A 27,720-nucleotide genomic window follows, 5' to 3' on the forward strand; every position below is an offset into this window, starting at 1 on the left:
AACGTCGGGGCATGGAATCACAGCAAGAAAGAACAGGTGAAAAGTTCTTCCCAGTTGTGTTCTGCAGGAGCATACAACTCCCGTCATCCCCCGTGAAAAAAATCAACAAATAAATAGCGGCACCGCATTTCAGATTCTGCTGCGCACGGCTCGCACCGGCGCCTGGTTTTTGTAGTTTCCTCGTGGAGAATTGCCAGCAAGTTCAAGCTTGTTGGGGAGGGACTAAAACTACACTTCCCACAAGGGCGCGGGGGCGGGGTCCAGTTAGTTTACGTCATTGATTCAGCCAGCCAATGACCACCCCGGGCGGCGGTGAGGCAAGCGCCGTCAGGCGCCAAAGTGCTTTTTTTTTTTCTTTTTTTTTTTTTTTTCCGCCGGAGCCGAGCGGGTGCTGCTAGCGGAGGCGCCATATTGGAAGGGACAAAACTCCAGCGACAGCGAGTGACACAAATAAACCCCTGGACCCCTTCGCTCCCCCAGCTCTAAGGGCCGCGATGTTGTACCTAGAGGACTATCTGGAAAGTGAGTGGGCGGCGCTGGCTGGCCAGTCCGGGGTACCTGCGGGCGGGCGAGGGCGGGAGTAGACCGGCTGGCGGGATGGCGGGAGGGAGGGGGAGGCGGGGGATGTTTCTTTCTCACGGTAACTGCCAGCCTCGTTTTGGGCTGCGGGCTCTCTCGACCCCCCTCGACGCACGCACTCACGCAGTGACGTAAGCGCGTACTTTCGCCATTGGCCCCGCCCCTCTGACGGAATCTCCCTTTGACAGTGATTGAGCAGCTTCCAATGGACCTGAGGGATCGCTTCACTGAGATGCGAGAGATGGACCTGCAGGTGCAGAGTAAGTCGGCGCGTTTGCCCTTGTTCGCTGCGCGCGTTCAGTGACAGACTTACGTGCCATCGACGTCAGCGGCTCTGGTGTTTGGCTCTCCTCCGGCTCATTCGCTAGTACAGAAGGAGTTGTCAAAAAGAACTGGCAATGCCAAATCTTGCCTCTTCTGTCTACCACACTACTTTTCTCCTGACTTTTACAAGAGAAGGTGGCATTAGAGCATGTATGCTCCTTTCTCGAATTTGGGACTGTGCAATAAAAGTTTCTGTACTTTCTTTGAGTATGTAGATACGATTTAGTGCACATCGGCATAAATGTTGCGAAGGTTTTGACTTGAGACTTTATGTGTAGAAAGTAGATTTCAGCATTTATATTTCTGTTAAAGTTCATGCTAGGCAAAATTTAAGAGCGGACAACACATAGAAGCACAGGTTACATGTAGTTCTTTAGAGACCGTGGTGAACTTGGAATGTCCCATTTGAAAAGTTACATGATAAAGGATGCATTCTCAACTGTCAAACAGTATGATAGTTTGTCAGTCAAAATGGGAAAGGAAATAAAATTTTACAGTAAAGCTTCTTGTCTGCTGTAGCAAAATTTTTTTACTTTTCTTTTGGTTATAGCTTGGTAGTCTGGATACATTTTCCCTAAAATAACCTTGCTGTTTAACAGAGCAGTATTTAGTTTATATGATCATGTTTTTGATTTAGAGAGGGTAGAGAATAAATAACTTTAGAGGTAACATGGTAAATACAAGGCAAAATTTTGAAACACGAAAACAGTGCTCAGTACCCTTGTAGTCCATCATGCTCTGAAAGAACCTCACACACCTTACCCCTTTGTGAAATGAGTATAATATAGCTTATCCAGCTGTCTTGTAGATATACTATATTAAAAATTAAGAATGTGAAATGAATTATGTGATACGTAATTAAAATGTATAACCCAGTGTACTTTGTTGGCTGTGTGTCACTCTTTTGGTTTGGAGAAGTGTAAGTACTCCTTAACTGTTTAAGGGCTATTCCTGCAGAAGACATATCTTGATCCCCTGTGTTCTGGCTGTATTTAGACTATAAATAGAATTCAGATTGAGGTAAATTTCTTGTGCTGACAGATTTTCTTAGAAAAGTATGGTTAGGGGAAGATCTGGGTTTTGGGGTATGATAAGGAGGAAAGGAGTATCACAGAAAGCAATCAGAGAACAGAATGTTCCAGAGTGGGAATCTTGAGGTAGCTAAGAGCCTGTTCCCCCGCTTCTCTATCACCACTGCACATACTTCCATACCCATTGATCATGACTGTTCTTTTATGTGATACATAATGCAAGGTGATACATCATGGAAGTCACCTGCTGTTCACATTGTAGTGTAGAAGTCTGAATTCTATATTTCTTCACCTTGCTCACAAAATTCATTTTAACTTTAATGTAGTTGAAATGGTAAATATTTGCTAAAGTAGTGTTTTCTACAGGATGGAGCGTAGTCATCAGATAGATCTGAGTTCATTTTAGGGCTTCACTGACTTAATTCATTGGCCTTGACCACATTACCACTTCTGAGGGATTTTATTGTCTTGAGGATTAAAAGAAATACACATAAATTAGAATGTTTAGTACCTGATACAAAGTGGGCATTCAATAAAGGGTAGTTGTTATTTTGTACTTTATATCACAAATGTTAAGTTCTCTAACAATTTCGACTTAATTATATAAATCAGAGGTTTTTTTAAACTTGCATTTTTTACAATAATTAGAATTGTCTAAATTTAATAGGTATTATGAATTAACAAAAGATACCTCTTTGTAAGGTAAGAGATACATTATTATGCACTGCAAATCTCCCAAACAATATAGTAAAAAGTTTTCCTCAGTTTACCCAGCAACAAAATCCCTTTAATTTTTTTCTCTTTTAGCATAGAAATGACTGTTCTTAGCACACATTTCAGAAAAAACTTACCTCAAATAAATAATATTGTATATGTGGTGCTTAATGGTATATAGCAAAAGGTTAAAACCTTTCTATCACATTTTCTTGTTGAAAGAAAAGTGAAGATTATCTAGTAGTACTTTCAACAAGAAATTGTGTTTGGGCACATCTGCCTGACTTAATACCATTAGTTTGTGACCCCAAGCCTGTACTAGTCAACAATTATGGGATGGAATCTATCTACATTTGCTATTTTGACTATCAGAAAAAGTTTTGAAGTAACAAAAATAAATTTTCATTAGGGGAAAATTATAACTTTTACTAAGGTAATTAGTAAATTATATATATATTACATTTATAAATATATTTATAAAGTATACTTATTAGAGTATATATTTATAGTACATATTAGAGTATAATATATATTATTACATAAAGCATATTCATATTATTACAACATGACATATTTAAATTACAAACCAAGTGAAAGAACGTATGTGATCAGATATTTTACAAAATAAATTGTCAGTAGGGAAAGTTATAACTTTTCTTTATGAAGATAATTAAGATATATTTATTTTATTAGAACGTGACATATTTAAGTTACAGACCAAGTAAAAGAGTGTATGTAGTCAGATATGTTCACATCACATCTTTCTTCACATCAAAGCATGTATATTCAGTATATGAGTTTGGTCATCTAAATATGAAATGTTTTTACTATGTCCTAGATGCAATGGATCAGCTAGAACAAAGAGTCAGTGAATTCTTCATGAATGCAAAGAAAAATAAGCAAGAGTGGCGAGAAGAACAAATGGCTTCCATCAAAAAGGTGTGTTCAACGCTCTGGATGATTTATCTGTTAATAGTGGAACTCTCCGAGGAAGATAGGGGATTCCCAGGAGTCATGACGGTAAAGAATCCACCTGCTAGTGCAGGAGACCTAAGAGACTCGGATTTCATCCCTGGGTCAGGAAGATCCCCTGCAATAGGAAATGGCAACCTGCTCCAGTATTCTAGCCTGAAAAATTTCATGGACAGAGGAGCCTGGCAGGCTACAGTCCCTGGGGGTCACAAAAGACTGAACATGACTTTCAGCAGTTGAAAATTGGATGTGACTGAGCAACTGAGCACAGCACAGCTGAGGAAGACATTTTAATATTAAATAGTTTGGGGGATATCAAAATGAGAGAAAGTTATCAATAGGTCTTTAGAATTTTAAAATGATTTACAAAATTAAAAATGATTCATTACATTTATAGAGCTTCAGGTGTAGGAACTTTCAAACATTGAAGCATTTTGGTAATTTAGACAAGTATTTCAGTAATCAGTGACTAATCAGAGAGTTACAAACCCATTTAAAAAGTACGTTTTTTTCTTTTAATTTGTTTTGTTCTGGTTATGGGGAATTAAATTTCCCTTGTCTTAAGATCTATTGGGTCGGCCAGAAAGCTCATTCAGCTCATAAAATGTTATGGGAAAACTCGAATGACCTTTCTGACCAACTCAGTATAGTATCTTCCAATTTGGGCAACAGACTGGGATGAAAATTAGCAACCTTGAAGCATATTTCATATATTGCTAAGTACTATGTTGGTGGAATCATAGGAGAACAGAATCCTGACAAGTTTTGTAGTACTTAGTGCTCCCTTCCAGATTAGAATGGGTAGCAGCTCTCTCCTCAAGGTTTGCTTTAGAGATATGGTCTAGTTACTTTGGGGACATATTGGAAGAATGATTTACAAGCCCTGGGTTTGATCATGACTCTGCAGTTTGACTTTGTGATGTGCGACATGTCCTTTAATATCTCTGAGTAATAATGGCTCCCTTACCCTTACCCTTCATAGAATTATTCAAGAATCAACTGAGAAAGAAATTTGGAAACTACTTGTGTTATCTGTTTTATTACATGAAGGGAATATTGTTTCTGTTAGGAACAAAAACTTGAGAATCTTTTATAGAATTAACCCTGACTTGCAGGATACCCGGAGGCCCAAGTGTGTGTGAGTATAGACATCACACATATACATCCTAAAGTCATTCATCATCCCCTTTTCCTACTAAGTTTTTGGTGCAGCACAGCCTGGATATACCCTAAAAACTCTTGACAGTTCATGGAAATTCATAGAATTTAAGAAAAAATAGTTTGCTTTATACTGGGGAGAATTGATACCTGGCTTAAAATGAGAGTTACAGAACAACTGCACAATGGATGTGCAGGTCAGAAGCCTTTCAGTAGTTGTTTATAATAAGTTTTAAAAATGGAGTGTGTAAGTACTCTTTACAAACTAGATGAATCCTAAATAACATTTATTTTTAAAGAAAAAGAATTACTCTTTGGCTGACATAATTTTTACTAGTATAGCTAGACTTGGATGGTGTTTATTTGTTATCTCTTTTCTAGGAATTCTGAACATCTTCCTTTAATCCTTCATTGTTGTCTAAAATTTCTAATGCTATCCCATCCCCACCCTATCGCTAACTGGATTTTTATGGCTCATGTATAATGTGTGTTCCTGAGTGCTTAGTCACTCAGTCATGTCTGACTCTTTGCAACCCCATGAACTGGAATCCACCAGGTTCCTCTGTCCATAGGATTCTCCAGGCAAGAATACTGGAGTAGATAACCATTCTCTTTTCCAGGGGATTGTCCCAACACGAGGATTAAACCTAGGTCTCCCTCATTGCGGGTTGATTCTTTACCATCTGAGCCACCAGGGAAGCCCTGGAATGACTGACAGTGATAACAAGCCATGATAATGAAAATGCAGTTATAAGTCCTGGATACACAGATTTTTAAATTATTAATTTGTTCCTGAAACATGAATGTTTTTATTCAGGATTACTATAAAGCTTTGGAAGATGCAGACGAGAAGGTTCAGTTGGCAAACCAGATATATGACTTGGTAAGTAAAAATTAATAGCCATAAGTATTTGAATTATGGATTATGTTTTAAATGGTGTTGACTTAAATGTAATAGGAAGGACAGACTAAGCTGAATTACTGCTCTTTTGATCCCATTTAACTTCAGAGTTCACTGTCCACTTTTTGATTTCTTTGTGGAAGAGAGAGAGTCCACAATCAGTAAGTTAAGAACCTTATATTTAGCCATATCTACGTCACTGTAAGATTGTAGCTGATGTTAGGCTTTTTTTGTATTAAAATAGGTGTTTAACTTTATTTTACTCATTTTTATCTTCTTAAGGTAGTGTGTTTACTTGCCTGATAAACATCTTGAGATAGTTTCTGTGGCAGAACTCACCTAAGGGGATTGTGCTGACAGTTCTTGGTAGTCTTGATTAAAGTGAAAAAGGGACTTATTTGAATCTGTTAATAGATAGTACTCAGCTGTCTATTAAGTGATATTCAGTAGATAGTACTCAACAACTGGCACACGTGGCAAAACTGGGAAATGCAAGATTAAATAAAGTTTAAAAATTTTTTTTCTTTTTTTAACAGTAGCAGCAGCACTTCTTAATGATTGAAATCACTAAGAAGATAGATATATGCAATATTTCTCAGGTTGTTATAATTATAGTCTTTCTTCTTCTTTTGTTTTAATGTACAGCATGTCCCAAAGTTTATGTTTTAGGAAATGCTCTTTTTTGGTTCTGCCTCAAAGCAAGTTAAAGCTGGAGACAAATGTTTCCTTTTGATTTGCTTTAGCATATTGATTCATATCTTATTTTTGTAGTCTTGTCTGGGTAGTTTTTTTATTGAACGGGTACATGTTAATATAGGTGTCATTGGTGAGCAAGACACAGATAAAAGGTACATACCCCATATGCTATGCATTGTGAGTGCTATACTAAACTAGAAAATATATGTTGTATAAAACCACAGAAAATGGTTAATTGCTTTTATATAGTGAAAATATTTTAATGGCTGTAACAACCTAGGCTCTTTTGTTCATCAGTTCAGTTCAGTCTCTCAGTCGTGTCCAACTCTTTGCGACCCCATGAATCGCAGCACGCCAGGCCTCCCTGTCCATTAGTTACTCTAAAAACAGTTTCATAAAAGATGCTGCCTAAAGATGGGTAGAGTGGGCTGGTGGCTTGATTTATGGTGGAATGAAACCCAAATAAAGTTCTTAATTGTTTGGGTCTTGAATTAAGTCTATAAACATAGAGGAAGACATTTATATTTGAATACAAGGCTAATTTGTTTGGTATCATTCTTCCTCACATATAGTGACTAGTTGTCAACCTTTATTTAAAAACTACCTGCTTTTTAAACCATGTAGCTCTTTGGTTGTAATCTTTCGTTTCTATTTTATTTTACTACTTTTACACCTTTATTAAAAGTATTTCATGCATTTAGAAAAAGTATATATAACAAACATATGCTTTTTAAAGGTGTGTGTGTATCCATCTCTTGTTTACAAACCGTACTGTTCATCGACTCTGTACTTGGTGTAATGGAGTTTTATGTAGGTACAGTGGAGGAATGAAGAGTAAATGTTATAAATGCCCCTGACCTCAAGGTGCCTGTTGCCTAGTTGGGAAGACATGCCCACAGTAAAATGGAGAGCCTGTTATAGAAACATGTTAACAAATAAAGTTGAATACATTTGGATATTAAGGGGATCTGGTAAAGATTGAACTAAATCAAGCAGAGTTACTATTGGCTTCTTAGAGGGTATGAGATGAGTTTTGAACAGAATTTATTTAGAGCCTCAGGCGCCTGGATTCAGCATAATATTGAGGGGAAAGCATTTCACTCAGAGGTCATGGAAAAACATGGAATGAAAATAAAAATTAGGAGTTTTATGAGGGAGATGGACTATTTAGGCTAGAGATTGAAATAATAAATAGTGATGTAACAAAGTGAATGCAGTGTAATGAATATGTTAAAAACCAAGGACCCGTAATGGACTCATGCCGATGTGAATTCAGCCACTTCACTGATAGCAGGAATTTGGAAAAGTGATATAATCCTGGAACTTCAGTTTCCTTATCTGTAAAATCACAGTATTGATTTGTGCCTTCCAGGAAGATTGGATCAATCGCTCTCTGGCTCTCTTTCTCTCTTTCAACAGAGAGAGATAGAAATACAGAGACAAATATAGGTACATCTGTATACATATATCTACATCTGTCTCTGTGTCTCTTACCTGTATCTATCTACACACACTCACCCCCCCCACACCCACCCACCTCATAGCTTGGCAGATCGTAGACCCTCACTCTTTAATAAACTCACTTCATCTCATTTCTCTAACAAGTTTTCTACGTTCTTGAAGCCACTGCATCCCTTTCAGCTCTGCCAAGTTAAACCTGTTTTTTCCCCCCATTCCCTCATGATTTATTTCTAAGACTGCCTTTTGTCTTTTCTCTACTCTTTCCTGTCTCTGTCCCATCCTTTCCCTTCCCTTTCCTTCCTTTTACTTCCCTCCCCCTCTTCTTTCTCCTTGCATCTCATTAAATACTCATTGCTATTCCAGGTGACCATGATATCCTTATTATACAACCCATCCTTCTTGAGATTTTATGTTAATTCATCATCCTCCCACCTTCGTGGCCTTTCACAGTCTCCTTGGCTTTGCTCAGAGTGGTTGGTGTTCGAAAGGGTTCTGTCCTTGACCTTTATTGCTTGTTACTCTGTTCTCTTGATATTCTTTTAGAAGTAATTTTCTCTCATCTTCATCCCCAACACCAGAGGCTGATGAGGCCAAATGCCACACGGTAAAGCGTTGTTCTGTCAAATGCCAGTTTTCCTCTCGTCCCCAATCCCCATTCACCACCCAAGCTGAGAAACATTTTTCCATTACTTTTCCATGTGAACACTTAGTTTTAGCAATTATGCCATAATTATTCTTCAAGTTCAGACTTCTCTGAGTATATTCATCTTATCTGAGAATTGCTAGGCCCTGGAAGTCATCGTGTTAAGAGTTAACTCTTAGCTTCTTGTTTTACTTCTCTCACTAACATCATTTCTCATAAATAAATAATTGTTAAAATGTTAAAAATCAATTATGCACCCTCATCAAATTCCTGTAGCATTTAACATATGGAAGGTTAGAGTGCTCTGTGCTACAGAGGTAAATGGACAGGATATAGTGTAAGTGTCAAAATATAATTATTTTTATTTACAGATCCTTTACCAAGTAAACAGTGGTACTTCTGTCTGTACAGTTCTACATAGTGGGAGAGTATAACTTTCACTCATTCAGCAGATATTCATAGATTTCCATATATGAGTGGTCACTGGTATAGAATGGGCAGTAATGATATAGCTGGGCAGTGAATAGGGCAAACTATTAAATAAAGATTATTGGAGACTTTGCTAAGTGCTATAAAGGAAATAAACATTGTGGAAAGAAGGGGAAAGAGTGAATAACCAGGGGAGGCTATGAAGAGTCAGCTTATCAGGATAAGCATAGTCCTAAGGAGGTGACCTCTGAGGTAGTACTTGGAAGGTGAGAAAGAGCCAGCTATGTGACAAGCTTAAGGAAGAACATTTCAAGCAGATGATGGACCAAATGCAGTGTCTTAGGTGGAAAAGGGTCTGACAGATTAAACCAGGAAAGAGGCCAGTGTGGTTGGTGTGTCATGAAAAAGAAGAAGAGTGGTATAAGCGGGACATGCAGAACCCAACACTTGCAGGGCTTAAAAGCCAGTGGAGCAGTGTTCTTAGTTCAGAGCAGTGGGAGGCCAGTGAAGGATTTTAAACTGAAGCATGGAAAACAGTTTAGAGAAGACTGTATGTATGGCTTTGCCTAAGCATATTAACATCCGCTGGATCATGGAAAAAGCAAGAGAGTTCCAGAAAAACATCTATTTCTGCTTTATTGACTATGCCAAAGCCTTTGACTATGTGGGTCACAATAAACTGTGGAAAATTCTGAGAGAGATGGGAATACCAGACCACCTGACCTGCCTCTTGAGAAACCTATATGCAGGTCAGGAAGCAACAGTTAGAACTGGACATGGAACAACAGACTGGTTCCAAATAAGAAAAGGAGTACGTCAAGGCTGTATATTGTCACCCTGCTTATTTAACTTATATGCAGAGTACATCATGAGAAATGCTGGACTGGAAGAAACATAGGCTGGAATCAAGATTGCTGAGAGAAATATCAATAACCTCAGATATGCAGACGACACCACCCTTATGGCAGAAAGTGAAGAAGAACTAAAGAGCCTCTTGATGAAAGTGAAAATGGAGACTGAAAAAGTTGGGTTAAAACTCAACATTCAGAAAACGAAGATCATGGCATCTGGTCCCATCACTTCATGGGAAATAGATGTGGAAACAGTGTCAGACTTTGTTTTTGGGGCTCCAGAATCACTGCAGATGATGACTGCAGCCATGAAATTAAAAGACACTTACTACTTGGAAGAAAAGTTATGACCAACCTAGATGACATATTTAAAAGCTGAGATATTACTTTGCCAACAAAGGTCTGTCTAGTCAAGGCTATGGTTTTTCCAGTGGTTATGTATGGATGCGAGAGTTGGACTGTGAAGAAGGCTGAGTGCAGAAGAATTGATGCTTTTGAACTGTGGTGTTGGAGAAGACTCTTGCAAGGAGATCCAACCAGTCCATTCTAAAGGAGATGAGTCCTGGGTGTTCTTTGGAAGGAATGATGCTAAAGCTGAAACTCCAGTACTTTGGCCACCTCATGCGAAGAGTTGACTCATTGGAAAAGACTCTGATGCTGGGAGGGATTGGGGGCAGGAGGAGAAGGGGATGACAGAGGGTTAGATGGCTGGATGGCATCACTGACTGGATGGACGTGAGTTTGAGTGAACTCCGGGAGTTGGTGATGGACAGGGAGGCCTGGCGTGCTGTGATTCATGGGGTTGCAAAGAGTCGGACACGACTGAGCGACTGGACTGGACTGAACTGAACTGAAGCATATTATTATTTTGACAGTGTAAAGTAAGCAGGTATTACTTTTACAGATTTTAAGATACAGCATTTTAGTATAATTAATTGTGTTTGATTTTGCCTCTCAATGTTTTCTATGGCACAGTATTTAATTGTATTCTTTTTCATTGAAATAGTTTATTTACTTTTAAAACGGTAGTAAATTTTTTTATTCCTATGACCAGCACCATATTACCTCATTTATTAAAGGAAAAACAAAAGAGACCACATAAATATTCACAAGTGAAGAAATTTTGAAATTAGATGTTAATTGAAACAAACGAAGACTTTAAGTAGGCTTAGTGAAATTTGACTAACAGACCAAAAAAAAAAACCTATCTTATTAAAATAATTTCCTTCTAGAATCCTGATACTTATAGTCATTAAACACATTTTTTGTGTTCCTCAGCCAGATGTCACTGTCATAAGGCTGTATTAGATTACAATACCTAATAAAGGTGATTTATATATACTGTGATAAAGCTTGAGCTTTTTGTGAATGCCTGAATGGTTTTAGCAGCCTGTTACATTGCTAAATACCCTTGAACTTGCTCCTTTTTTATATCCTGGTTTATTCCTCAGATGATTATATTTCAGGCCCACATTTTACCTATAAATTTGAGAATTCCTCATCTGATACTCTAATTAAGGAAATATATTATGTGAGCTTGACCTTTTGATTTGTCTCCTATCCTTATTGTGTTTTAGGAGAATGATTAGATGTAGTTTATGTGCTAAGGCCTTAACTATTTGATTTACCCTAAAGGTAGATCAAATTTTTATCCAGTTTAAATATAATTCAGAATGTGAAGAATCATTTTCATGATAGATGATCAGAGAAATAATTTACCATCATTTCCTTTCTTCCGCAGTTTACCCTCCTTATTCACTGTTAGTCGATCTCTTCGTGAATAGAAATTTATCTCTTATTGTCATGGTTTTCACCTTGGAACATTGTAGACTCATTGGGAAAGGGCAACTCAACATCTAACTTTCAGAATTTGTCAGTATTGGAAGCCATAAAATCATAGAAAAACTTTTAAGAATCTATATTTAGTTCAGTTTGAGTCCATCAGGTGACACATTTTGAAATTTGAATACTGGAAAACTGGGAGAGACAAGAGAGCAAGGCTAAAGGATTACAGCTCTCTGCAAAAATAATTAAAGGCTGAGGATTTATTTGTTTCATTCAGAGGCCACATGTGACTTAAATGTTTTTGTGATCTTAAATATGTTGAAAAATAATCTTGACAGAATTTCCTTTGTCTCTGAAAAGGTCAGAAGGATAGTACATTTAAAGAGGTTATGCTTTGAGGTTGTAAGTTGTGATTTAGGGTTGTAGAATAAGGAAACGTCTGTGGCTAGCATTTATTGACATTAACTGGGGAACAAATCAATAATTAGGCTTTGTGGTCAGCCTTGTGTTAGAAACCTATGGTTAATGGAAAGTTTCTCAATTGGCTCAGTACCCTATTTACTATCATAAATCAATCTTAGCCATCTTATAGGGTCACGTGGAGGGATGGAATAACTTAGATTCTTGATTTGCCTCATAGCTGTGGGGCTGTTAATGGTGATCAGCTAGGATTGGTGCTTTACCTGTTCAGAGTCACATGTAGGGTTGGCCACAATGTTTGTTTGTTTTTTTCCAAATGGTGATACAGGAAAACCTGAAACGAACTTTTTGACCAACCCAATAGGTAGTAATAGCTTTCAGTCATGTTCAGTTCAGCTCTTGCTATGGCTGTTTAATACTATTTTAAATATTCTGGTGCTTTATAGCTAAAGTTAAATCTTGTGATTTGCTTCCTTTCCAGCTTCAAATTTGATTTAGTACAACAATGATGAATCGAATAAAAAGAATTCTCATCATCTGATAATTGCTTATAATAGTAATCAGTTCATAATCTTTTTTAATCTACCAGGAGGTAGGACTGATTGGAAGCTACCTTACAGAACTCCCCACCACGGTGTGGTTGAGGCTTTTCTGTCTTTGTTTATTTTAATTATGAATTTGGTTTTTTGAGTTATTAATTCTTTGGGTCCCATTGCTTTTTCTGAGCTATCTAGTATTTGGAATTCCATCGTTATTTCCATATTTTCAGGTATAATAAACCTTATTAGTACTGTCTTTAAAATAATTAAGTGGCTCTTAAATGCAGAGATGGAATGGGTTAGGGAGGTATGTGTCCTTTCTTCATTTCAACCCAACCCCACCCTCCCAACTGAAATTCTAACACTTGTCTTCTGTACTGTCTACACCTATGCAGGCATCACCTCTATACTGTCTACACTGGTGACAAAAATGCTTTTTGTCTTTGTATCTCTATACATTCTTTAGTTCTTTAATTATTACTCCTTCCTTCCATCTATTTGAAGACAGTCCATTCTTCACTAACATATTCAACATATTCATAGCTCCCTTATGCTTACAAGATCCCAATATTATGTTTTTTCTTTATGTGGACTTCTGACCCTTTGTTTTCTTTTTGTTACATCTAGGAGACTTTATTTTTTGTTTATACCGTTATGTTAAAAATCTTATATAAATCTTGATTTGTCAGTTAAGTGTTAATTCCTGTGAAGGCAGGGCTTCTCTCATTCTTCAGGTATTGTCCATTTACCCAGCGCCATGCACACAATAGGAACTCAATATTTATTAGTAATATAGGTGTAGGTAAGAAAAGTGGTGGAGTATTTTCATTGCATTAAGTAGACTTGGAATTTAAGCATGAGTATTTTTTCTGATTTCCCTTGAGATTAAATTTTGACAATGTAAGCGATATTCTTGAATAAGAGGTCTGTGTTCACACTTTATTATTGAAAGGGCGGTTCCATTAAAGGATGCTTGGTTACCTGCAGGTTCTTTGAATAGGAGCATGTGTCTACAATATACGACCCTATGCTGCTACTGCTGCTGCTAAGTCGCTTCAGTCGTGTCCGACTCTGCGACCCCATAGATGGCAGCCCACCAGACTCCCCCGTCCCTGGGATTCTCCAGGCAAGAACACTGGAGTGGGTCGCTATTTCCTTCTCCAATGCATGAAAGTGAAAAGTGAAAGTGAAGTCACTCAGTCGTGTCCAACTCTTAGTGACACCGTGGACTGCAGCTTACCAGGCTCCTCCATCCATGGGATTTTCTAGGCAAGAGTACTGGATGGAGTGGGTTGCCATTGCCTTCTCCGATATGACTCTATAGGATTTTAAATATTACAATTACAGCTTCTACCAAGCTCTGAAAAATAACACGTATGTGAAGATGGAAGGAAAATTGGGCTTTGAATTATTGACAAGTCACAAACCAGCATCCCAATGATTGCTGTTAATATATAAAATATAAATAATAGGAATATTTTTATGTTTTTTCAATTTGAATTATATTACTTTCAGTTAAGAAATTGGCTTCTGCATGTGGAAATTCAGAAGGCAATGTTAAGTATAAACAGTGAAGCACAGTTTATTACAAACAGATCAGAGTTAAGTCTTGTTTCTGTAATGTATTAGCTATTGAATTTGCAGGTGTTGCTTAACCTTTCTGAGTCTAGTTTCTTCACTTATGAAATGGAGACAGTACTATCTCAAAAGGTTTGAGCAAGGACTATAAAACATAGTCCTTTTAATGCACCAAACACATTGCCTGGCATCTAACACCCACAGATTGTCTTTTGGTACTCTTCTTCCCTACCCCCTCACTTAAGTACACATAATTTCATTGAAAGTCTTACTTAATTTTTTTGCCCTCTGATGTATTGAAGACATTTTTATATTTGTAAGAAAGTTACTCTTAATTATGACAGTGATTAAGAGGGATATTAGAATTTGAAAAAAGGTATTGCTAATAATATGACATGAATATTTTTCAAGACTTTGTTTTTTGGTTTTTTGATTTGACTTCAAAGCAGTAAATTTGAAAAAGTATCAAGATATTTAATATTAAGCTTAAAAAAATACATGAAAACTTGTTGCTAGTTTGAGGTATTATAAAATTTTCAAAAGTCAGTCCAAAGATCTCTAGGTAAATGAGAATATAAAATTTTTCCACCTTAACCAAGTGTGACAGTATTTCAGTAAAACCATTTTGACCAAGCTTTTTGTGGAATGGAACTTTCTGGCTAAAAACCCCTTTTGTTTCAACTCTTTACATAAATGTTTACAAGTATAATGGTATGCTTTCCTGCCTTAGAGAAATGTATGTGTCAAGTATAGGAGGCTCTTTGTTTGTAGACTGAGGATCTTTGATTCCTTACTGTAAGTAACAGTTACTATGGTCTGGCAGTGTGGATGGTCTTTTTATAAGGAGGAGGAGATTAGGCTGAAAGTAATCCCAAGGCATGTATGAAAAGTTTCCTATGCCACCCACCCCTCATCTTTGCTTATGTTTCATAGCCTACTTCCTCCAAACATTTTCTGACAAATTGCAATTCTGGTTTCTTAAAATGTATTCAAGAAGACTTGGGAGGTATTTAGCCTAGCAACCTCATTTTATAGAATAAAAACCTGTAGTATAGGTTAATTGACTTGCTCAAGGATCCAGAGCAGATGCACTAAAAGAAGTAAGGATTTAGGCTTCCTCATTAAACTGACACTTTGATAGTGTCCCAAATTGTGGTGGTTATCTTTGATCTTCTTTGAAACAGGTAGATCGACACTTGAGAAAACTGGATCAGGAACTGGCTAAATTTAAAATGGAGCTGGAAGCTGACAATGCTGGGATTACAGAGATATTAGAGAGGCGTAAGTAAAGTTTACAATTTTCCATCACCACTGGACAATACATGTGCACATCACTGAGGAAACACTGGTTCCGCAGAGGCTTATCAGATCCTGGTCCTTGGTGGACAGAGGCACCTGGTGGGATCACTTGGTCCCCAGCAGTTGGACTGTTTGGACTTGATCTCCTGCTATAATTTACTCTTATCATTCCTCGGATTTAACTCAGATTTCCCCAAAATGGAGACATGAGCTCTGTTTCTTGAACAAATTTAGCTCTTCAGACTAAATAGACAGTGTCCATAAAAGCAGATGGTACCATGGTAAGCCCTGAGTAGGCACTCAGTAAATGTTAGTTGAATCAAGTCAGTATTATGGCCGATTTCTAGTATAATTTAACTAAAGGTTCAGGCATCTCTTTTCTTGGTGCATATCAGTAGCAAGAACATATACCTGGTTCTACACATGGATGAAAGGTTTCTTTAGAGAGTTAGGTTACATATATCTCTATTCATATACTCTCTACAGGTCAGCTAGGGCAGCAACCACACATGAATCCATCTTGGTACAATAGTTGCATTTTTGTGTTCCAAAATAGGTCCATCACTTTAGATGATTTATCTAATTTATTTGTGATACTTTCATTCCAGGGGAATCCTATCTGAGGATGATAAGTATCTTGAGACAAAATAAAATGTTTTATTTTCTTGAAATGCTGATAATAGCTGTGAGTAGCAGTAAATCCATGCCTATTCAGTACCTCAGGGAGGTTAATGAAGCATCCTCTGTAAGGACACAAACATATGAAAGTTATCAGATCAAGTTATGAAAACTGCTCCACCCTGTACCCTGCCATAATTTCATCTCAAGGGACCAAGATAAACTGAGGACATTTCTTTAAAAGTATTTTAAAGCTTGGAGGTAGAGATTCTATGCATCACGTTTCACAAGCAAAATCACTAACTTCTTTTAGAAGTCTACATTCATATATCATTTTAATGATCAAAGAATTTTTTTTTCCTATAGTAATGTCCCATCGCCTGATACTTTAGAATCTCCCATTAAAAGGTCTTCAACTCAGTTAACTCCAGGTTGAGTTTTTTAGGTCTCATCAGTAATGAAATTATAACATCCATTTGGTACCAAATGTGGTGAATTCCTTAGCCAGACATTAGCATGCCTTGACCCATTTTGTACTTAAAGGTGAATATTAAAAAATGGATTACTTACTGTTTAGAAAGAGGATGAGATTGGCACAGGGTAAAATCAGCAGTGATGACCCTCTAATGTGTTTGACTAAAATGGTACAGGCATAGACATCAGAGCTTGCTGGTGCTCTGCTGGTTAAGGGTCCACAGTCCTGTAGTTGATTGGTGTGTAAAGTTCTGTGGTGACATCTCATGGCAGTGTATCTCTGTGCTTCTCTCTCTCTTTTTTTTTTTTGTTTTTTTTTTAGGATCTCTGGAATTAGACACTCCTTCACAGCCAGTGAACAATCACCATGCTCACTCACATACTCCAGTGGAGAGTAAGTTTGATTTAGGAGAGCTAAAATCTTAAAAACAATTAAAAATTCACTGTATCATCTGTATATTCTCTTTCATTAGCTCTGCACAACTGATTGAGAAACAGATATCCTCCCCTTTCTTTTATCTTGTGAGATACAGTTTTTCATTGCAACTACTGGCAGATTTATCTTCTTCATTTGGGAAGAGCATATTTGATTTGGGAGCAGGTAGTCTGTTTTGCCTGGCATTCTCAAAGGAAGAATGTTTGGTACTAACAGCAGTGTATACTCTCTAGATACAAATAACCTGATTCTCTCTAGGGAGTGTTCTTTTTCATCCTTTCTCAAGTGCTTAGCCTACTGTTGGCATATAATAAAGTCTCAAATGGTTGAGTTAGTGAGTAAATGAGTGGTTTAGTCAGATGCTAGCTGAGTAGATTGACTGTATTGATGCCTTTTTTTTGACAAATCAATTTGATATGAAAGGTTGATTGACAAATATTTTAAATTGTAGGTAATGTTTTGAAAAAAAATTCTCTCACATTATATATGAAACCAGTATGCATCATGGCTTACTTCACTGCTTTGTACTGAAGTTTTTTAAATGTCTGAGCAGTCAGCTGTTAATAAGACATGTGGCACAAAGAGTTCTGTTTCTCTTGTCTTCTTAGAAAACAGTGTTGTTTTGGTTTATAATCAGATGAATGTATTATGCCTTGACCATAGTTCTCTAAAATTTAATAACACATAAATTCTTTATTTATATTCAGAAAGGAAATATAATCCAACCTCTCACCATACGACAACAGATCATTTACCTGAAAAGAAGTTTAAATCTGAAGCTCTTTTATCTACCCTAACATCAGATGCCTCTAAGGAAAATACGCTAGGTAAGTTTAGTATCTTAAATGTGATTGTATCTTTTTTGGTTTTTATTAAAATAAAGGGGAATGACAGCATTTAAGGTTAATTATACAGATTCTTGATTTGGGTCATACCTGAATGGTCTAGCGGTTTTCCCTACTTTCTTCAATTTAAGTCTGAATTTGGCAATAAGGAGCTCATGATCTGAGCCACAGTCAGCTCCTGGTCTTGTTTTTGCTGACTGTATAGAGCTTCTCCATCTTTGGCTGCAAAGAATGTAATCAGTCTGATTTCGGTGTTGACCATCTGGTGATGTCCATGTGTAGAGTCTTCTCTTGTGTTGTTGGAAGAGGGTGTTTGCTATGACCAGTGCATTCTCTTGGCAAAACTTTATTAGCCTTTGCCCTGCTTCATTCTGTATTCCAAGGCCAAATTTGCCTGTTACTCCAAGTGTTTCTTGACTTCCTACTTTTGCATACCAGTCCCCTGTAATGAAAAGGACATCTTTTTTGGGTGTTAGTTCTAAAAGGCCTTGTAGGTCTTCATAGAACCATTCAACTTCAGCTTCTTCAGCATTACTGGTTGGGGCATAGACTTGGATTACTGTGATGTTGAATGGTTTGCCTTGGAAATGAGCAGAGATCATTCTGTCTTTTTTGAGATTGCATCCAAGTACTGCATTTCAGACTCTTTTGTTGACCATGATGGCTACTCCATTTCTTCTGAGGGATTCCTGCCCGCAGTAGTAGATATAATGGTCATCTGAGTTAAATTCACCCATTCCAGTCCATTTTAGTTCCCAGATTCCTAGAATGTCGACATTCACTCTTGCCATCTCCTGTTTGAACACTTCCAATTTACCTTGATTCATGGACCTGACATTCCAGGTTCCTATGCAATATTGCTCTTTACAGCATTGGACCTTGATTCTATCACCAGTCACATCCACAACTGGGTATTGTTTTTGGTTTGGCTCCATCCCTTCATTGTTTTTGGAGTTATTTCTCCCCTGATCTCCAGTAGCATATTGGGCACCTACTGACCTGGGGAGTACCTCTTTCAGTATCCTATCATTTTGCCTTTTCATACTGTTCATGGGGTTCTTAAGGCAAGAATACTGAGGTGGTTTGCCATTCCCTTCTCCAGTCCCAAGAAAGGCAATGCCAAGGAATGCTCAAACTACCGCACAATTGCACTCATCTCACATACTAGTAAAGTAATGCTCAAAATTCTCCAAGCCAGGCTTCAGCAATACGAGAACTGTGAACTTCCAGATGTTCAAGCTGGTTTTAGAAAAGACAGAGGAACCAGAGATCAGATTGCCAACATCCGCTGGATCATGGAAAAAGCAAGAGAGTTCCAGAAAAACATCTATTTCTGCTTTATTGACTATGCCAAAGCCTTTGACTGTGTGGATCACAATAAACTGTGGAAAATTCTGAAAGAGATGGAAATACCAGACCACCTGACCTGCCTCTTGAGAAACCTGTATGCAGGCCAGGAAGCAACAGTTAGAACTGGACATGGAACAACAGACTGGTTCCAAATAGGAAAAGGAGTATGTCAAGGCTGTATATTGTCACCCTGCTTATTTAACTTCTATGCAGAGTACGTCATGAGAAGCGCTGGGCTGGAAGAGGCACAAGCTGGAATCAAGATTGCCGGGAGAAATATCAATCACCTCAGATATGCAGATGATACCACCCTTATGGCAGAAAGTGAAGAGGAGCTAAAAATAAAAAGCCTCTTAATAAAAGTGAAAGAGGAGAGTGAAAAAGTTGGCTTAAAGCTCAACATTCAGAAAACAAAGATCATGGCATCTGGTCCCATCACTTCATGGGAAATAGATGGGGAAACAATAGAAACAGTGTCAGACTTCTATCTTTTTGTGCTCCAAAATCACTGCAGATGGTGATTGCAGCCATGAAATTAAAAGACGCTTACTCCATGGAAGAAAAGTTATGACCAACCTAGATAGCATATAGAAAAGCAGAGACATTACTTTGCCAACAAAGGTCCGTCTAGTCAAGGCTATGGTTTTTCCAGTGGTCATGTATGGATGCGAGAGAGAGACTGTGAAGAAAGCTGACCGCCAAAGAATTGATGCGTTTGAACTGTGGTGTTGGAGAAGACTCTTGAGAGTCCCTTGGACTGCAAGGAGATCCAACCAGTCCATTCTGAAGGAGATCAGCCCTGGGTGTTCTTAGGAAGGAATGATGCTAAAGCTGAAACTCCAGTACTTGGGCCACCTCATGCGAAGAGTTGACTCATTGGAAAAGACTCAGATGCTGGGAGGGATTGGGGGCAGGAGGAGAAGGGGACGACAGAGGATGAGATGGCTTGATGGCATCACCGACTGGATGGACGTGAGTCTGAGTGAACTCCGGGAGATGGTGATGGACAGGGAGGTCTTGTGTGTTGCGATTCATGGGGTTGCAGTCCGACACGATTGAGCGACTGAACTGAACTGATACAGATTCTTTACCTGGTTAGAGTCTATTGTAAGAAGAAAGAAGAAAAAATGTGACATGAAAATTTAAATTTAATGATTATATCTGTGCTGAGAAATAATATACTTTAAGCTCACTAACATTTTGTTCTGTCTAACCATTTTCATTCCTTCTTTAATTCTACACAGGTTGTCGAAATAATAATTCTACGGCCGCTTCCAACAACGCTTACAATGTGAATTCCTCCCAACCTCTGGCATCCTATAACATTGGCTCCTTATCTTCAGGAACTGGTGCAGGGGCAATTACCATGGCAGCAGCTCAAGCAGTTCAAGCTACAGCTCAGGTAAAAAAGAAAGGATTTGGATACAGAGTGTTAAGTTTTGTCTGAATCCTTGTCAGACTCTAGTAGAAATAACTTGATGTGAACAAAAAGAGTTTTCTTGCATTGTATAGTTTCATTTTTAATCATAGTTTTATGGTAGCTGATGTTTAAAGAAATAAATATGCAGTAATTTGATAGTGAAAAGTCAAAAATAGATTCATACAATCTTGTGCAGATCGCTTCTCACAGTAATTGCTCAGGACACTCATTTTCCTGACTATAAGTCACAGCTTCTGCTGGGACAATACTTTATTCTTTCTTCCAGTTCCAGGGCTTTCTCTGTAGCCTTGGAACTTAGGTTGCCTTGAGTTTGTTCACTTCTGTGCTGGCTATCTATATTCCAAATTAAGTTACCCATCCTGTAGTTACCTCGTAACTGGGTAAAAACTGATCCTAAATCTTTATGTAAAATAACTTAAATTACAATGATGAACATAATGGTTTAAAACAAAATAATATTAGGCAAGCCAAAATAATGGTGTAAATAGTAAGACAAAAGAAAAGATGCATATTTATATGTATTAATAATATCAGTGACTGCCTTTTTTAAGATGAAAGAAGGACGAAGGACATCAAGTTTAAAGGCCAGTTATGAAGCATTTAAGAATAATGACTTTCAGCTGGGAAAAGAGTTTTCCATGCCCCGGGAAGCAGCTGGCTATTCATCATCGTCAGCGCTCATGACTACATTAACACAGAACGCCAGCTCATCAACAGCCGACTCAAGGAGTGGGAGAAAGAGCAAGTAAGTTTTATTGTTATAGTAGCTCATACCTTTACTGAGTGTGCAGACTACCTAGCATCCAGCTGGGCTTCCGTGTAGTAAACAGGCAGCTTCCCAAATGGCTCAGTGGTAAAGAATCCACCAGCCAAACAGGAGACGCGGGTTCAATCCCTGGGTCGGGAGCAAGATCCCCTGGAGTCGTAAATGGCAGCCCACTCCAGTATTCTTGCCTGGGAAATCCCATGGTCAGTGGAGCCTGGCAGAAAATAGCCCATGGAGTCACAAAGAGTAAGGCACAACTCGGCACACAGGCACACACACACACACACACACACACATGCATATACATATATAATGGGTCAGGATGAACTCTGGGGAAGTGGGAAGACATGACATTTACTTCACACTGACTTACTTTGAAAGAGGTAAAATCCTTAAAAAGTTCTAAGAAACCTTCATTTTTCTAAAGTCTTAAATTGTGGTTATTAATAGATGACCTCTCATTACTTTCTTTTGTTCATTAAGATAAACCATTTAATGAAACCTTTTCTAACTTATAACCCCTTATTGTTTCTGGTCTTCATTTTAATTAACAAATTGTCTTAGTCCTTAGTATTATGTCTCCTAAATTGAAATTATGAAAATATCCCTAGATTTTATAGATACGATTCTTAGAATGATTGTATGAACTCATACATGTGAAAGGGGCTTCGCAGGTGGCGCTAGTGGTAAAGAACCTGCCTGCCAGTGCAAGAGACACGACGCTCTTTCTAGAAGATCCCCTGGAGGAGGGCATGGCAATCCACTCTAGTATTCTTGCCTGGAGAATCCCACGGACAGAGGAGCCTTGCAGGCTACAGTCCATAGGGTCATAAAGAATCAGACACGACTGAAGCAATTTAGCACACACATGAAAACTTAATAGCATTTGGCACCATCTTTCCAAAGTACCTGCATGTGTTAGGTGTTCATACATAATGAAAGTTCAGTTGCTAGTCCAAAAGAATTATATCATAATTGTATCAATTTATTCTCAAATATATTTTCTGTCAGTAAATGTTGTATTTTCTGTGTTCCTGTGCTTCCTGTGGATGAATCTCTAAAAGAATGATCAATGTAGAATTACCACAAAAGTGCTAAATATCTAAACCCTAAATATCTAAAAATTCATTTAGTGACCCAAATTTATTATAACTGCTGATGATAAAGTTTCATATTTTTAAAACTTATTAGCGTATGTGTACTAGTAAATTTCTTGTGAATTTTAACACACTCTGCTTCATGTTCTACACAGGTGAGTATTCACATATCAGTTGATGGTTATCATTTTCATCAAATGCTTGCATGTATTTGTATTTTTGATTCTGATCAAGAGTATTCAGTTTGCTTAAAAATACAAAGAATGTCTGTATGGAAGCCTTAACTCATTCTTAAAAGTATTGCCTACTCTTTAAATCAGTGGTAAGAAGTAACAGATGAAAACTTTATTCTAAAAACTTTTAAAGGATTTTTTTTAATATCTTTGTTTTCCAGAAAACAAGAAAATCTGAAACAAAAATAAGCTATTATGAAAAATGTTGCTCTTTTTGCTCTAAACAGTTGTGCTTTTAAATCCATTTATCAGATGGCTTGAGGGTTAAAGAGTATTTTGTATATTTACTGTTATTTCATTTCATACCATTAATTAGAAGTTATTCTCAATTAAGTTCTGGATGCTCAACAAATAAAACCGATACTGCTTTTTCAGAAACAACAACAAGTCTTCAAGCCAACAGTCATCATCGTCCTCCTCCTCTTCTTCCTTATCATCATGTTCTTCTTCATCAACTGTTGTACAGGAAATTTCCCAACAGACAACAGTAGTACCAGAATCTGATTCCAACAGTCAGGTTGATTGGACTTATGACCCAAATGAACCACGATACTGCATTTGTAATCAGGTAAAAGTCTGACATGTCTATAGGAGCATAATCTGAATAAAATAGGAAAAGAGCTGTTTCATTTTTTTGTAGTGTTCTTTTTACTCCAGTAAAATACCTTTGGTTTTTTATTATATCCTCTTCCTGCTTCTGATAAAAAGACATGTTCATGATGACTGCAAAACCGTCCCCAAGAAGACCATTGTAAACTGTCTTCTGGGATGCTTGATGGAAATGATGAATGAGATTTCTATGAATACTGTGTTGCACTCTCTCTGATCCCTCTCATTTTGTGCTCTTCAGAGTGATAAGATTTTCTCTCAGAGTGTAAAACCACTTAATGTATTGCACAGTGGAATTCTTTTCCTCTGCATATCTAAAAATAGATAAATGCCAAAAAAGGAAAGCCAGGGGAATCCTTATATCTTTAATTACAGGTAGGTTGTTCTCCTTTATGAGGAAATAAATAAGGCTGAATATTAAACAAAATCTTTAAAATACATTTACCTGCTATGTGAGAGACCCATCTTACTTCTTGTCCTTGTGAGTTGGTATCCACATGCTCTCCAGCTAGTGAAGAAGAGCAAAAAGAAAAATGAGAAATGACATGTAATAAACAGATAATTTAGAAGTTTCAATAAAATGGACTATTGACTACAAAAATATATATGACCTAACATGACCCAAGAAAAAGTAAAAAAAACAACAAAACTTTATGTGTATAACCAAGAAAGAAACTTAAAATCTTTATTAAAGGAACCACTCAAAAAATTAACTCCTTTGTCAAGGTAGTTTATAGAACAAGTTTTTATAGACAGTCAAAGAGCATGTAATTTTTGTGTTATCCTGCTGTACACCCCTACCCCCAAAAATCTTTCAGAGAAAAAAAACAACGATAAACTGTATAAAGCTACATGCCCTGTTTCTTAATTCAGTTGTATATTTTGTGTATTTCCCTCTATTTTCTTTATAGTGTCATAAACAATTATTTGAATTTAGGTGCTTGTTATATAGTAATAATAAAAATATTTAATTTTCTTTTAACTAGGTGTCCTATGGTGAGATGGTGGGCTGTGATAACCAAGATGTAAGTATTAAATTTTTCTACTTAGGAATGAAAAAACAGGTCTCACATTGTTATTACTGGAATGTATATTTTTTGTTTAGTGTGTCTCAGTTGGACTAAATGATCTATAAAGCCATCTCCTAGATGTCTAAGTTCTGTTTCCATCAATCTAATTATGAATATTTAATCTGCTGGGCGGGCATGTTTTAACATACTTCCTAATCTTTTACTAAAAACTACTTGGCATTTTTGCATTCTAGTGCCCCATAGAATGGTTCCATTATGGATGTGTTGGATTGACAGAAGCCCCCAAAGGAAAATGGTACTGTCCACAGTGCACTGCTGCCATGAAGAGGAGAGGCAGTCGGCACAAATAAGGGAGGCCATTTCGTTTGTGGAAGAAAAAAGCTTCAACATTTTATATAAGACTTTAAAAAAAGAAGAAGCAGTGCATTTGCAGGCAACCACTTAAAGGATTTACATAGACAATCCTATAAGATCTTGAACTTAAATTTTATGGGTTGTATTTTAATAATGTAAGTAAATTATTTATGCACTCCTGATGTGCTCCAGATATTATTCCAGTTAGCCTTGGATTATTTCAGTGGCCAACGTATGCAGACATTTGTACTCCTCAACCATTTTCTCCAAGTAATGGGCATTCTATAATGTAGACTTCAAAGAATTCCAACGATGAAGATTTTAAGAAAAGTATTTTATATTCAACAGGTATGTTCTGCTGCATGTACTGTACTCCAGAGCTGTTATGTAACACTGTATATAAATGGTTGCAAAAAAAAAAAGTGCTTCTAAAAAGATAATGGTTTTTTAAATGCCTTTATAATAAGCTTTGTTTCTTTGTGAAACTAAATTCAGCGGGCTGAAGGAAATGGTTCATGTGATAAAGTGGGCTGATGTCCTCTAGAGTACCTGGGTACATAAACAGAAACTCCTGTAGGTAAAAACGAATCTGGGCCATTAGTCTTTATATGTTGCTGCATCCAGACAGAGTGCAGTTCGTGAGGGTGGGGGTGGGAGGGCTGAGGGGAAAGGGTGTTAAAGTGATAACATTTTTATACCAAATGTGTTTATTTTTTTGTGCAAGTAATCCTTAAAATTGGAATTGTATTAGGTGTTAAAATAAAGTTTTTAAAAAATTACTTGTATTTATACTTTACACACTTAATAATGAAAATTTCTTAATTCCAACTAACTTCCAATTTTCATAATCTCAAAAGGACAGAGGCCCAGGACTCAGAATGCTGCGTAATCTGTTATGTCTTTAATAATGCTTGGAATTTGTGATACAAAAATAAGGAAAAGACATTTTTATGTAAATTTGAAATGCAAATGTATTTTTTTAGAACATCCCCCTGGCTTTTCCTTCAGTCTAAGGGACGTGAAAGAAGTCTAATTACAGCAGACAAACGGAAATAATCATTATAGTTGTTTTGACTTGAGGCACTATGGCCAAACTGAAGTAGAGAGACCCCTTGGATTGGAGCTTAAAATTCAGTTCTCTTTTTCCTTTTACATGTTGGTATGCCAGTTAATTCACTTCTTTAATCACTCTGGCCCTTATTAAACCAGGGTGATGCCAGCTTCAGGATGTCTGTAAGCAATCCTGAAAGTTTTATTCTATAGGTGCTATTTAAACTAGAAATTTTGCATAGTGGAAGTTTTATTTAAGGTATAATATTGAGTCTTGTCAGTAGAAAAATCCTTCAAACTTTAGAAATACTTATTATGTCATATTTATTTTATATTGAAATGTACTGGGCCCATCAGATTTATGTTTTAATCAAAACCACTTATGAGCCTCTTAGAACTTATATAGAAAACTGTAAAATCTATGCAATGCTACGCAAAAGGGTATGGATTAGATAGGGGATTTTCAAGGTCTCTTCCAGCTTCGAGATTCCACAGTTCTGAGCTGCTGCAGTCTAATTTTATAACTGGACAGCCCGTGAAACTAAGTTAGGTTCATTTGTGGGTACTCATGATTTCATGATACTCAGTATTTTCATGGAGATTTTATAAACTCTAAAGAAATAATATATAATGAAGTATTCAATTAGCTTATTAGCATGTTGCCTGGGGATGCTCAGTGGTATTGTTTAATCTTATACATAATGACTTTCTAAACTCACTGTTTTATAGGAATTGGTTCAAGGAAAAAGCCTTATGTACAGCCTTATTTTAAGAGAAAGTTCTTGTCAGAGTCAGGAACATCCCTGTTTCCAGCTGCTATAGCTAGTCCCTTTCAGTGTGTGAATTCCACTACTTAACCAAATCACTCAGAAAAACAATTTGACAAATTTTAAGCTCAAACATTGAATATTTTGAAGCGTGTATAAAGAAGTAAACCAAAATTTTGTGTGATTATTTAGTAATGAGTGGAACCTGTTAATATCTGAGATCTATATAATGGGCCAAACATGGAACTACCTCATCAAAAAAAAATGTGGCCAACTATTAATAATTCTTTGTGACATTTACATCAAGGGGTATATGAGCATTTTTGGTATTATACACATTCAAAATCTTTGTTGTACAAAACTCATGTAACAGTTGGTGGCATAAGAGAAATCTGAATGTGGGTTCACAGTTTATAGGTGGTGAAAATTGAGGCCTTACTGCTGTGGAGTGTATATTAAAATGTTCATGGTGACACATTTGAAGCAATAAATGGCTTAATGAAATGCCTAAACGAAGCTGAGTGTTTGATAAACGTACAATCATTCTTTTTTAGGGCAGTTCATTTTTTTTTTTACTCTTTTATCCTTCAAAGCAAATTCCACATATTTTAGATTTTTAACCATCTTTGTTTTGTACAATGTTAGTGCCCTTTTCCTTAGACCTCAGCAATAGTCTTCTTGACATAATGAATTATTTTAGACTTAGAAAAACAAATGTCTAATATACCATAAGGGGTAAGATTCTCTTTAAATGTGTAGACATTGCAGTGTTTGCCTTCAACTTTCACATTAAAAAAAAAAAATCAACAGAAGGGTTTTAAGAGAAAAAAGAATATCCTCAAAAATGTTCATTTTTATAATCAGACGTTAAGCATTTCAATGTCGAGATTACACAGATGAAGGTATTTGTGTGTGTGAGGGGTGTGTGTGAGTGTGTGTGTCTGTGGGTGGGTGGAAGAAGTGGGAAGGGTGGACATGTTAACAAGTAATTGCTGTATTTTGGTAAGTGCTATCAATGGATGTACCCATTGTTCTAGGAACACTGAGAAATTTAACTTACAAGCTATTATTTAAATAAATGATGCCTAAAAACAGATGGTTTTCTAGGCAGGTGAAATGGTTTTAGTGTCACGGACATTCTGGGAATTTAAAAGTCATCTGAAATGAGTAGATGTAGTATAGGGAAATGCGCTGTCAGAGGAGGAACCTAGAAAGCTGAGTGAAAGTCTACTCATGAGCCATGAATTCATGAGAGTCTGTTCACTGTGC

At 37.0% G+C, this 27,720-nt stretch overlaps 1 protein-coding gene across 1 annotated transcript; it reads left to right on the forward strand.

Annotated features, from left to right (window-relative positions):
• The first annotated feature begins 342 nt into the window (after positions 1-342).
• ING3 (inhibitor of growth family member 3) lies at positions 343-26,967 on the forward strand. Its single transcript, XM_040259513.1, has 12 exons — positions 343-522; positions 768-839; positions 3,487-3,587; positions 5,596-5,661; positions 15,266-15,362; positions 16,795-16,866; positions 17,616-17,735; positions 20,348-20,505; positions 21,096-21,289; positions 23,016-23,208; positions 24,236-24,274; positions 24,514-26,967. The coding sequence occupies exons 1-12, from the start codon at positions 495-497 to the stop codon at positions 24,628-24,630; spliced, it is 1,257 nt and encodes a 418-aa protein (XP_040115447.1). The 5' UTR covers positions 343-494; the 3' UTR covers positions 24,631-26,967.
• Positions 26,968-27,720: the final 753 nt, after the last annotated feature.

The sequence above is a fragment of the Oryx dammah genome, unplaced genomic scaffold, assembly GCF_014754425.2.
Source record: "Oryx dammah isolate SB20612 unplaced genomic scaffold, SCBI_Odam_1.1 HiC_scaffold_18, whole genome shotgun sequence".
NCBI classification, from domain to species: domain Eukaryota; kingdom Metazoa; phylum Chordata; class Mammalia; order Artiodactyla; family Bovidae; genus Oryx; species Oryx dammah.

What these genes read in the sequence shown, in the direction of transcription:
- ING3 (XM_040259513.1), top strand. Translation starts at nt 495, where the DNA reads ATGTTGTACCTAGAGGACTATCTGGAAA. An exon ending in AAATGGCTTCCATCAAAAAG is followed by an intron (nt 3,588 to 5,595) that starts GTGTGTTCAACG and finishes GTTTTTATTCAG; the next exon opens with GATTACTATAAAGCTTTGGA. An exon ending in TGGGCTGTGATAACCAAGAT is followed by an intron (nt 24,275 to 24,513) that starts GTAAGTATTAAA and finishes TTTGCATTCTAG; the next exon opens with TGCCCCATAGAATGGTTCCA.